This window comes from Canis aureus, chromosome 1 (assembly GCF_053574225.1).
Source record: "Canis aureus isolate CA01 chromosome 1, VMU_Caureus_v.1.0, whole genome shotgun sequence".
NCBI classification, from domain to species: domain Eukaryota; kingdom Metazoa; phylum Chordata; class Mammalia; order Carnivora; family Canidae; genus Canis; species Canis aureus.
The window spans coordinates 36,395,812-36,408,984 of record NC_135611.1 but is presented as its reverse complement, the minus strand read 5'-3'; the positions used below and the strand labels follow the sequence as shown (position 1 = coordinate 36,408,984).

Sequence of the window (13,173 nt, the reverse complement as noted above, 5' to 3'; positions counted from 1 at the left end):
TTGTGCTCTCTGTTGCGCTTTCTGTCTCCCTCACACAAATAAATAAATAAAATCCTTTTTTTTTTAAGTGACAAAAGTAAGAATCTTCAACAAATCAAATTAGACCAGTTGGTGGGGGATCAGGGGACAAAGAAAAACAAGTTGCCCCTCTCTGTACACTAAACTCCAAGGATCTGTTGAAATGCTGAAAACAAAACTATATATTTAGTAGAAAAAAAACAAGAGGGAAAACTATTAGTTTTTTTTTAATAGAAACATAAAATGTACTCAATACTGCAACACTTTTTAATAATTATATAGGAAATTAGAATTCCCTGGCGTCTACCCTATTCCAACTGAGAGCTTACCAATATAACAATTTGCTGTATACTCTCTCCAATTTTTTCCTAAATTCCTATGAATGTGTCTATATATGAAGAGAATCACAATCAACCAAATGGAGTTAGACCACGCTCACTCTATTAGTCCCAATCATTTATCTCCTATTCCTAAGAGGAGTTCTGTGGGAAGAGGGATAAATTTATACTGCACTTTCTAGAAGCAAAATTATGAGAGAGGCTGCCCCTTCCCATACAGGATGAGCTTATGTGATTGATAAATTTAGGAGAAAGAGTTCAGCACAGAGCCTTTTTCAGATCCATTTACTAAGAGAAGGCATATTCCAGGACTTCATAGGGAGTGTGTTTACCAGGTCAGGGGGCAGCAAATTTTTCTATAAAAGGCGAGACAGTAAATCTTTTAGGTTTCAGAGGCCATGTTCAGCCTCTGTCCCAGATTCTTTTTTGTTTATTGTGTATGTGTTTTGGTGTTTGAACCACCTTTTTAAAAAATATACAAACCACTTTTAGTTCACAAGTCATACAGAAACAGGCCATGAAGTGTATTTAATCATTGCTATAACCTGCCAATCCAGCTAAGACTTAACAGGGGAAAAGAGGTGTCTAGTCCTCCAAGTTTCTACAGACAGAAAGCAGACCAAGATCTACTCAGCTGCCAGCAGAACCTTATTTCCTACAGAGAAAAAAAGGATGGTTTCCAGAGAGGCACTCCCAAGAAACAAACTGGTCCCTAATCACACTAACAGCCCTACCTCTGGAGTAGGACACTGACCCCACACATGCACCTAGCTGGATTCCAGAATTACTATTATTAGATTTCAGAGTCACCATTACCAGTGATTGTTATTTGCCTTCTATTCTGCCAGCTTTTTTGAATGGAAGTGTCCACTGAGGTTTTCTTGTGCCCATCCCGCTACGGTATGTTGGGTCTATAAGGTGCAGCTAACCTATCTTTTTTATGTCAGGGTCACCAGATCCAGAGGCACTTCTCCCACACACCTGCACCTGAAGAAACTGCTTCAAGAAGCTACTTGCATCTGAACTTGATGCAGATCACAATACACTGGATTTTGAGCTTGATGCTGTACTGGATATGACCTTGGGCGTGCCTGGGAGAGCCTAAGTGCATTTTGCATGAGGGAACAACGTAACTGATTTATGGTCAGAGAGCAAAATATGGCAGACCAATAATAACCACAACACATTTTTGCCATTACTCCCATTAAGTGGCGAAATTGTTTTCTCCTCCCCTAGGATGTGGGCTGGCCTTGCAACCTGCTTAGAACAAAAGAATACTACGGAGGTGATGCTCTACCAAACTGTAGACCTAGCCTCTAAGGGGGCTGGCAGCCTCTGCTCTTTCCCTCCTAAAATCCAGCTGCCCTGCTGCAGAGAAGCCATAAAACAGAGAGCCTGTATGGACAAAGACCTGCGGCAGGAGAGACCATCGTGAATGCCCCAGCTGAACGCCCAGACAAATGCAGCTACCTGGGGATCCCTGGGTGGTGCAGCGGTTTGGCGCCTGCCTTTGGCCCAGGGCGCGATCCTGGAGACCCGGGATTGAATCCTACGTCAGGCTCCCGGTGCATGGAGCCTGCTTCTCCCTCTGCCTATGTCTCTGCCTCTCTCTCTCTCTCTGTGACTATCATAAATAAATAAATAAATTAAAAAAAAAAAAAAAGAATGCAGCTACCTGTGTGAGCTGTCCTATACCATATGGAGCAAAAGAGTCACTCAGCTGAGCCAAATCAGCCCACAGCATCATAAGAAATAATAAACGGCTATTTTTGTAAGCCACTATGTATGTTTCGGTGAGGTTTGCGTATTAGCAATTGGTATTACAATTGATAAACTGAAATATAAGTGCATATATTAAGTATATAAAAACATGGATGGGAAGAATATATACCAACTCTTGGATAATGATTACTTCGAGAAAGGGACTGAGAAAGATGGTATGAGATGGAAAAGGAGGAAACAGCCTGTAATGCCAATTTGTTTTATTTTGAAAACAAGATCTGGAAAAATAGGGCAAGATGTTAAGCTGTATCTGAAGGATACTTACACAGATGATACGTAGGTTATACAGACTATGTAGGTGATAGTAGTGCTATCTGTACTTTCCTAGAAGTTTGAAATATTTCATGATGTAAAAAAACATTTTTAAGGAATCCAAAAATAATCAAGGTAATAAATAAAGTTGGACACTGCCAAAAAAAAAAGCATTCTTACTCTAATTTAGGAATTTGGGCTATTTCTGCCCAAGATTCCTTAGTCATCTTGGACATCATTTAAGAGCATTTCAGTTTTTAAACTTCTTTTTTCATCTTTTCATTTCCCCCTTTAAAGATATCAAAGCTTCATCTCTCTTCTCATCATTTTTTATTGGCATTTTTCCTTTTCTCTCCAAGTAATTCTGCCAAATTAATTCCAAGGTAATTCTCAAAGCAATTCCAAATTTTCAACATGCATATTTTATTTCTCATCCTCAAATTTTCACCTCTGGGTCACAAACACAACTTGAAGAAATGACACAGAATACATACTGGTCTTTTATTAGCTTATGGCAACTTGGGGACTTTGTTCATTATTTACACATATTATGAGTCATTATTTTGGCTATAGATACATAGGAAAACAAAAATATGGGTAAAAAAACTACAGTAAAATTCAAGTCTAAGATCATTCACTAGGTCTCAAGATTAGGCATACATAATATTACATATTATGTTTACAGAATTTTAAATTTTAAATTCTCAATTGAGTAACCTCAGGTATTTTATGTTAGACAATACAGCTAACTTTTGAACAACAACACAGGTTTGAACTGTGTGGATACATCTATACATGGATTTTTTTTACAGTACAGTACTAGAAATGTATTTTCTCTTTCTTATAATCTTCTTAACATTTTCTTACCTTACATTATTACTATTGTAATAATACAGTATGATACAAGAAACATGCGTGTTAATCGACCACTGATGTTATCAATAAGCTTCTGGTCAACAGTAGGCTGTTAGTAGTTAAGTTTTAGGGGAGTCAAAAGTTATAAACAGATTTTCGACTGGGTGACATTAGACATTAGGTGTGGTCAGTGCTCCTACCCGCCTTCCCACCCATATTGTTCAAAGATCAGCCGTATGTTAACATTAAGGAATGAGGTTTTTTTGACTTACAGCTTTCTCATTAACCAGTCTGAATTATACATACTTATCTTAGCACAAAATAGATTCAGAACAAGCAAGTATTGAATGCATTTAAATATCACAGCTGTGATTGTTTACTATTTTAGGATTTACCACAATACATTCATTTTAGGCTGAACTGAATTTCAATTATATTGTTTATAAACTGAAATGCTTCTTAAATCTTTTCAGTAAGATGCAACAAAAGTCACAACAATGTCAAAACAAGCAAGTAAAAACTTAATTAAAAAAAAAAAAAAACTCCTAGAATCACATCTACATCTTCAACCAACAGCCTAGGAGAGAGAAAATGGTCCAGGAAAATACCAACACATGCAAGTTGTTCTTTCTTCTGTCAGGTGATTCTCTAATTTCAGACACCAATCATAATAAAAGAACCTCAATTCACCTCCATGTACTAACCAGGCAAAACAAAACGAAGGAGAGGCTCACATTACATTGTTCTAGTATTTTAGAATTGGAACGGATCCTACAGATCATCTGAAATATGAAAATCTTGACGTCGCATATAAAAAAAGTAAATTCTAAAGATACAAAACAGCTGTCCCAAGAACCTTCTACTAATTGAAGGCGGATCTTGGTTTCCAATTTTTTTATCCCAGTTTCTTTTTATACACCTGTTATCCAAGAACGACTTTTCCCTTATGATCTCATCCCAGAAAAGAAAAATCGAGTTTTTTCCAAGATATGGAAATGATCAATACTTTACAGAGTTGGGTCTCAGAAATATGTCACTAATAAAATAACATACCTCTAGCGTGTGGCACTTTCCTCGAATTCTGTTACACAGAAGTTGGTAATTCTCCAGCACAACATTCAGCTCAGACGTCAATTCCTGGCCACCAGAGGGCGCCTTTGCAGCTAGTAACATGATGTTGTCTTTGAGAATCTTCACTCTCACCTCCTTCTGCAACACGTCCTCTTTTGCCCTCTGTTCCAAGAAAGGATGAACTTGAAAACTGTCTCCCTTTCTCAGTAACCAATGTCTTTCTTTTTTTAAAAAGATAATTAAACCAAAATTAAAATGCCAACAAGATTCTAACTACCGAAATGGGACAGTGTTTAGATAATCACTACAGAGAGTACCTTTCAAATAAGAATGCTAACCATAACGTTTACATTTAATAACAAGCAATGTGAACACCTAAGTCACCCCTCCGTAACGGACATGAAGTATTTTCAAAATCTAGGCTCATGATAAGAATATAAGTGAGGTAATTTTAATTAAACAGGAGAGGTCTAAGCATATTAAACTTTAATAAATTCTCACAAAAACTGAAATGGAGTAGAGGTGTCATTTAAAAGTAATTTAAGTAATTTAAACATATCTTTTTTCTCCTGGAACATGGGTGTAGCTATGGTTCTGATAACTAATAGCATTTCTAAGATGATGAAGTTATACTAGGAAAATCTAATCTAGAAATAGCCTCTTTCTTGACTCTCCCTCTGTGCTAGGCATGAAGTCTCATTTTCAGGAAAATCAGTCCAAAACCGTTTTTCCCTTTTACTTTCAGCTTTCTTCACTACTTAATGGTTTTAAATTTCCCCTGGTTGTGGTATAGTAATTAAGTAGAGTGGTTTTTAAAATCATAATGGTTTGGAAGAATAAAAACAAATAAATAGAATGTTGCCCAATCAAGGTTTTTAAACTTATTTCTCCAAGCTCTCATCCCTAGTGACTTTAAGAAACCACAAAACTACAATGTCAATAATATAAGGGAAAAGAATAAATTAAATAAGATGGTTTTTAACATGGTAGGCTACCTTTAAAATACCTCATATTGAATATTTTAAAAGCTTTCCAAAAAACTACCCTAAAAAAAGATGTTTCAGTGAAAACACTACATACAAGTACAGTAAAAGTCCCCTAATCATATTTACTTGATTCATATTCAATAATGCGTTGATGAAATAATAATCCTTTTGTTAAATTGCTACACAGAGATTTTTGCTTTAATTATACTTTTAGGCAAGTTAAATTCAACATAAAACAGTCAATGTAAAAAAAAAAAAACAGTCAATGTGTGGCTTAATCTTATTTTTTTAAGAAAGAGCCTTTAAAACACTATCTCCTTTGGCATGAACACTGAAGGACACTTGAAGCAATGTCAGAAATTTGGGAATGATGCCCAGTTCTTTCACTATACAAAAAAAGAAAGCATTCAAGACTACTGACACAAGGATATAAGTTTATAGGAAATCCATCCTGTGGACCCAATTCCTATTAAATCCCTTGACAATATCCCTACTGCTACTCTTACCTGCTCTAAAAAAATTTTGATATTCATGGGTTTCCCATGAATTAACAGAAGAATACATTTGATTAAATGAAGACAAATCATAACTGAACTGGGATGTTGCCCTTGTTCCTAACAAAAGACAACTCTTCTTTAAAAATTCTGGAAACAGCGCTGATGGTTGCAAAACACTGAATATAAATGATAAAACTAAATTTTTGAGTCATTCTCTATGGCTCTCTGAGGTTCGAATGGAAGAGATGGTCTCAGGGGCCTTCATAGATTCAAGTCATGGGCCAAACTGAACAAGTGGAGTCTCGGCTTCCTTTTCCTCCTATGATCATAATACCTATCTTTCCATATTTTTTCCAATTTGAAATCCAACTACGAAAGATTATATGTACATATTGTGCTTTACAGAAGATAGATTGGTTCAATCACTCACTCATTCATTCATTCATTCATTCATTCATATTTAAGGGAGAAAGGGAGCTATAAAGCCTATTGACACTGGCCCAGACTCACCTTCATTTCTTCTACTGCGCTCTCTAGTTCTTCTGGTGACTTGTACTCAAAATCCCTCTCCAGATATTCCTCCTCTGCCTGGGTCATCCACTCCTGCATCTCTGCCAAGTCTTTCTTCAGGTTCACTGCTTTTTCCTGACTTTCAGACAACCTATTTTTTTGAATAGCAATCTGGAAAGGAAAAGCCATTCACTCGAATAGGCAAATGCTAAAACATGAAATGTCAAGTTCTAGTTTCTAATATCTAAGGACATGGTGATAACTTTCCACAAAGAGTCTTGTTTAAGAGTCTTGTTTCAGATAAAATCCTTTATACATTTTGTGCTGATGATGTGGAATATAAGCAACAATGAAAACAATAATTATAACTGGGATTCTGTACCACATTTCAGATATTTATCTAATCTGGAAATATCTACTATAATTTTTAAATGCATAACTTTTGATAGAGTAATCTCAAAGGAAGGAATCTAATCTATAGCAAAAAAAAAGCAGATATTTTAAGGAAATTTACTTTAACATTGTTTATAGTAAAAAAAAAAACCTGGAAGCAACTGAAATGCCCATTTTCTCCCATAAAACACTGCTGTACAAAATTTTAGTTTTTATAATCTACTATACTTCTGTACTGCACACAGACGCAAAAAAGTTACATTAGAAAAAGGTTTTGTCTGATTCTCCCTCCAACCACAAATGGACTTCTACTGTGAGAGTAGATACCATCCCACAGAGATCACCCAGTGCTGGCTTCATTATTCACTATTCCTCCCACTCAAATTGAGTCTCAGAGTTGTGGTCACCATGCCAGGGCTTGCTTGGCTGCAAAGCTGATAGTAACCAAAAGCCAGCACAGGAATAGGACGGCTCTCCTGAGAGAAAGGGTGAATCCTTAGAGGCTTTCTTGTTCCCACTCTCCAAACAGGATCACAGACATAAAAATAGAAAGAGACCAAAAAGAAGCTGCACGGTGCCCCAGAAGCCTCCTGCCAGCAGTCTCTGCAGCCGTGGTTCCCAAGTCCTGCTCATCAGCACTTTAAGTGGAGTGGCTGTTCTTAAATATATATATAAATACAGATCCCTTGGGTTCCACCTCCAGAATACTCTCCTCACTAGTAGTTTCTGGACACTAGTCAATTATATAATTCTCATAGATCCAGAAACAAATAAAGACACTGTAATGAACTCAAAAAAAGCAGGGGGGGGGGAGACTCAAAAACCATAATTAATTATCCTGAGATTATATACCTCATATTTTTTCACATTAAAATGTTCCATGTTTCATGATATTATGGATATGACATATGAGATTAGATTGTCTTATTTGGTGATTGACTTTATATGTCTATCCTTTCTTAGCAAAATAAAAATTTGGCCGCATTATATTTGTCCAAAACTTCTTCAACCTTTATATTCCTCAACGGAACACAACAGCTGGAACTGCTTTTAGATAATTGCTCACACAACACATGGTTTCCTTCTTGCTGAGGACACTTAAAATTTTCCCATATATTTACTCTCATACAATGAATTAATGGTAATTCATAATTATGTCTATGTTGTCATATCTGTATGTATGTATATATGTAGATAGATACATAGATCTAAATATCCATGTTTTTTTTTAAGATTTATTTATTCATGAGAGACACAGAGAGAGAAAGAGAGGCAGAGACACAGGCAGAGGGAGAAGCAGGACCCATGCAGGGAGTCCCACGTGGGACTCAATCCGGGGTCTCCAGGATCACACCCTGGGCTGAAGGTGGCGCTAAACAGCTGAGCCACCCAGGCTGCCTTAAATATCCATGTTTTTATGTATGTATGTACCTACCTATCTGTCACTTTCTTTGCTCCTTGCTGATACTCCCAAACCATTTTCCTTATTTACTTTCCCCAAAATATCAATAAACTCATGCACAAACCATCAGATTATAGCACACTTAGAGAAATCAGAATTTGGCCAGAATAGACGATATTATAAAATTATTTTCTTAAATGTGGCAATGGTATTGTAGTAGACAGAAGACTGTCTTTATTCATGACATAAGTACTTAGTATTTAATATTCATGATAAAGTATTTAGGGATGAAGCATAATGATAGTTTCAAATTCCTGTCAAAAGTACATCTAGGAAAAACGCGAGTGCGTGCGCGCGTTTGTGTGTGTGAAGAGAGTGAAGGAGAGAGAGAAAGCAAATGTGGTATAACATTAACAACTGGCAAACTAAGGAATGGGTATATGGCTGCTCCCTCTACCATTATTTCAAACTTCTTTTAAGTTTGAACATATTCAAAATATGAAATTTGGAGGAAAACAATGAAAACAAAATATTCAAGAATGCAAATATAAATTCTTCCTACATAAACATTAACCACAAAATATTGCACGAAGAGATGTAGACCATCTAAGGGCTGTCTGTGGAACATTCCTGTATTTCACCCTCTCCTCCCATTCTCCCCTTTCCTCACTCATGTCAGCTTTGTGTAACCTCACTAAGCGAAGCAGAGCAATCAGAAGAGAGCTACACCACATTCCTACTATATAGTTCGTTGTCTTCTTGCCATTACTTTGGAGAAACTATCCAACAGCAATTCTTTCACTGAGAGAGTGGACCTCATCACTCTGAAGCTGATGTGACATATACACATAGGGCAGACTTCCCTCTAGAAACTATCTTCTCTCAAACTCTTCTGCGTCATTATTTTCTCCTTTTAAGTGAGGTCCTTCTCTTTGGCATACAAATAACCTGTAATATCTCTTATTTCTAAAAATTACAAAAACACCTCTTTGGGTCCCCAGGTCCCCACACCCACCCCATTTCTCTGCTCCCTTGAATAGAGAAATTCCTCAAAGTTATTATACTTGTTGTCCCAGGTGTTCACTTCCCATTCTCTTCTCAAGACTCTCCAATGTGACTTTCTTCCCCCCATGCCACTGGAACTACTTTTCTCAAGGTCATTTAAAGCCTCCATCTTGTCAGATCTAAAGCCTGACTTTCAGTTCTCCCTGGCCTCAGCAATCCTCAAGATGGGCACCAGTGAGAGCTTTCTCCACCTGGCCCTGGGGTCTCACAGCCTCCTGGCATTTCTCTACTGGCTGACTCTAACTTCTCAACATCTTTGGACTTACCCTTTCCTCTTTTCAGCAGTCAGTCCTGAAGAGCCCCATCTGCAGGCCTCATAATCTCACTTAACTCTTCCAGTATGGAAATCACTGTTCCACCTGCTCTCACACAAAAGTTTCCCCTCCTTGAGTCTCCACCATTTCAGCAAATAGTACAACTCAAGTGGAAACTCTGAGCAAACCCTCAGCTGTCCTGGACTATTCATTCCCTTTCCAAGATCACATGTCCAATCCATTACAAGACTCCTATCTCTATTTTCAAAATAGTCCAAACCTAACATTCCTCATCACCTCCACTACTATCTCTCTAGTCTAAAGGACCAAGACAGCAATAACCTCTTAAATAAGTCTGTTTTCATTCTGGCTTTCCTAGAGCAAATTACTCATATGATAATGTCAATTCCTTGCTCAAAACCCTCTGCTTTGTGTGAATAAAATTTTGTTTCAAAGGCTATATACAATTTATCCCACCTACATTCTGACCTCAGACCTTACCCACCTGCTAATTGCTCTCTTCATTCTATTCCAGCTTCACTGCCTTTCTAGTTCTTTGTTGAACATGTCAAGCTCATTTGCCCCAAGGAGCCAAATTGGACAATTAGTACCCTCCCTTAATTAAAAGAAAAATCCATTTTTTGCCCCAACCTGGCATCCATGCTATAGTTATTCTAGGCCACTGTTTTTCAAACTGGATGGGCTATAAAATCAATTCAATCACTGAAGAGAAGGTACAATCTGCCTCTTAAAAACCACAGATAGCAAAGTTGAAAAACTTACCTCCTTGCTAAATTTCTCCAATTGGGTTTGGTAGTCAACTAGTTTTGTCTGCATCCAAGTTTTGATTCCAGCAACTGGATAGCTTCGAAGGTTAGTCTCTATTTCTTTCATGTCTTTCAGAGATGATTCCACTGTTTCTATTTCATTAACAAAGCCCTGAAATATAAAACAAGCCCATGTTGAGTTCATTCCTATATAAGTGGGTACCATAATTTTAATTTGTCTCTGCTTGCATCCCTGAAAATATTATAAAAACAGAATGCTTGGGAGTCAGGACCTTTAACTACTTAAGAAATAGTGTGCCCTGAGAAATTCATTTCACCTGGGTGCTTCATATAGCCATCTGCCAAATCAGATTGGAAATAGTTGACTCTCAGCAGGGAATAGTACTCCCAATTAATTTAGAGAAGCCTAATGATTTAACCAAATATAAATTGCATGCAGTATTATCAGCAATTTTACTCATTAAATATGTTTTTCTTTAAGTCTCACTGTATGGCATAGTAAGAGCAATATACAATTGGTAATATGACATTAAAATTATCATTGGAAAATGAAATAGCAGCTCCTAATGAATTAAAATTGCTCTTGTTCTCTCCATGCAAAATTCTATAACCCTAGCCAAAAATGAAAATGTGAATAACCAGTCATTCTTTTAATAACTATAAAGTCCAAAAAAAGGGTTTATGATGAGAGATATTTTATCTCGGTTTATTGTCATGTCATATTCTTGCAATTTTAATAATAGCAAATAACAAAGAAGAAGAAGAAGAAGGAAATGTTATTTATTACAGCAGCGTCCCTAAATCAGCAGAACTCACACAACACTGGTCAAGTTGACTTTGTAGCCCTTCAGCGTCTCGTTGGACAGCCTGCTCTTTCATGAAGTCTTTCACACCATCCATCCACTTCTCAATGACTTTTGAATCAGCCTAAGTAGAACACAATAAGAGAGGGGGAAATTACTCAGTGACACTCAACCTACTGCATCTCAAGATCTATTCCTACTGAAAGAAAGGCAACGTTTCACAACCTTGATAGCATCATTTTCATTTATTGTATTTCTTTTTTAAAAATCTTACAAATTTGAAAATAAAAAATCTTCCAAATTTGATTTTCTTGATGACTGACTCAAATCCTCAAGAGATGACAGTCGGGTGATGATTCTCAAAGTTTCAAAATGCTCTACAGTGAACCAAGCTACTTTGCTTAAACGCAAGCAATATCAATGATTAAAAATTCAAATTACAGGAAATGCTTTTCTAGATGTAACCAGCTACAAACCAGCTACAACTTCTCACAGAAGTTAGAACAGACTTTCTCCAAAACTTAGCTACTCAAAGCAGGAATAAATTAATAGCATCCTGGAGTAATAAATAAATACAATAGATTGCTTGCTCTTAGTTTTGCTGCTGGACACCTTGTTACCTAAGAACCCTGGATAGTCTACCACTCAGCTTCATCCTTTCCTCCAATATTTACTAGGCACCCACTACAATCTTAACTGTGTATGGTGCTGCAGCTCAAAAACAAGTGAGAAAGATAACACTGCAGAGAGAAGGAGAGACAGTAACATTGGAACTGGGCCACTAACACCAATAGGTATATCCAACTTGATCTCCAGTACTAGAGCAAAGCAATGGTCATTTCTTCCCAACGCCTCCCATTCTGTTACTGGTCAGTCTCACTTGTGAGTTTCCCTTAAATGGAGCTGAATCTGTTCCCTTATATCCTGTCAATTCTTTGCTTCTTGTTCAACCCTAAGAATGGGGATACATTTACAATCCTGCTCAAAAATGACCTTCAGCAACCATTGTTGTCTTCCATTAGTCTCCAATTGGCTAAGCATTCCGGATTCCTTCTAGGATGTCTCTAAGGCATGAGATCCAGGTATGGCACTCATCACACTCATCAACATGCTCAAGAAACTACACCAATGTTTTGAATGTCCTTATAACATACCACACAGAACCAATAATTCTTCTCCTTATAACACTGGAATAAATAGTAACAATACAACCTATTTCACATATGGCTATTACACTCATAAAATGCCATCTAAAACTGTTTAAGTTTTATTTTTCTTATTGTAGGGTTGTTTTTGTTTCTTCCTTTGTTTATAGGTATATTAGTCACAGTATTATTTATGGTTAGCCAGAATTCCAAAATTGCCATAACTACCTCAAAATTACATTTCCCTTATCTCATATTACTTAAATGACTTCTGGAATAAATTCAACACTTGATATTTATAAATATTATGTTTTCCCTTGTTATGTCAACAATAGTAGTTATAATAATAAAAAGCCAACAGAATGATTCAAATTTTTAGTCTCATCACTTTTGAACCAGCTCTTACTCCTGGCTTCCTCTTATCTGCAAATCTGACAGTGGGCTGTTCTTTTTCTGATTTTTTTGTTGTTGTTGGGTTTTTAGTTTTTTTCCTGGTGAAAACCAGGGCCAATGACAGTGACTACCTAAGCATTTCTACCAAGACGACTTGTGTCACTCATTAATTGCAAAGCTTTGGCTTAGTTTTCAAAATATGGTAATCTACATAACACATCTAACCAGCTTGCCACCTCCTTCTTAAAGGATTGGAAATGATTTCTCAAATACTTTACCAAAGAAGTCAAGACTTGCCAAAAATGAGTTTGGGACCCATTATATGAACCAAATGAGCACACGTGAAATGTGAGATTATGAATCTGTGTATCTAATAATGTAGTATCCCTCTTCCAAAAAATAAATACATGAACACAGTAATTAAAGGAAAGAAGTCTGGGCAAGGCTTTTCAGTGGTGTCCATGATGATTCCTAGCAACTGTCACTTTCTTTCCTAAGCACACATAAGATCTCTGGCTTGTCATTTACCTATAGCTCTGCCAGGAACTGGCATCAAGCTTACTTCAGATCTTAAACTTCTAGAAAATAATGTTCCCCACAAATCAGGACATTCATCCATCT

At 36.8% G+C, this 13,173-nt stretch overlaps 1 protein-coding gene across 9 annotated transcripts in view; it reads right to left on the bottom strand.

Moving 5' to 3' along the window:
* UTRN (utrophin) overlaps nucleotides 1-13,173 on the bottom strand; it is a 505,421-nt gene that overhangs the window by 323,059 nt on the left and 169,189 nt on the right. For all 9 annotated transcript variants that reach the window (XM_077895925.1, XM_077895964.1, XM_077895934.1 and 6 more), the window contains 4 exons: nucleotides 11,028-11,138; nucleotides 10,207-10,362; nucleotides 6,310-6,480; nucleotides 4,299-4,478 (listed from right to left, as the gene is read on the bottom strand). In XM_077895925.1, coding sequence (XP_077752051.1) covers nucleotides 4,299-4,478; nucleotides 6,310-6,480; nucleotides 10,207-10,362; nucleotides 11,028-11,138 — 618 coding nt within the window. The remainder of the gene's footprint in view (nucleotides 1-4,298; nucleotides 4,479-6,309; nucleotides 6,481-10,206; nucleotides 10,363-11,027; nucleotides 11,139-13,173) is intronic.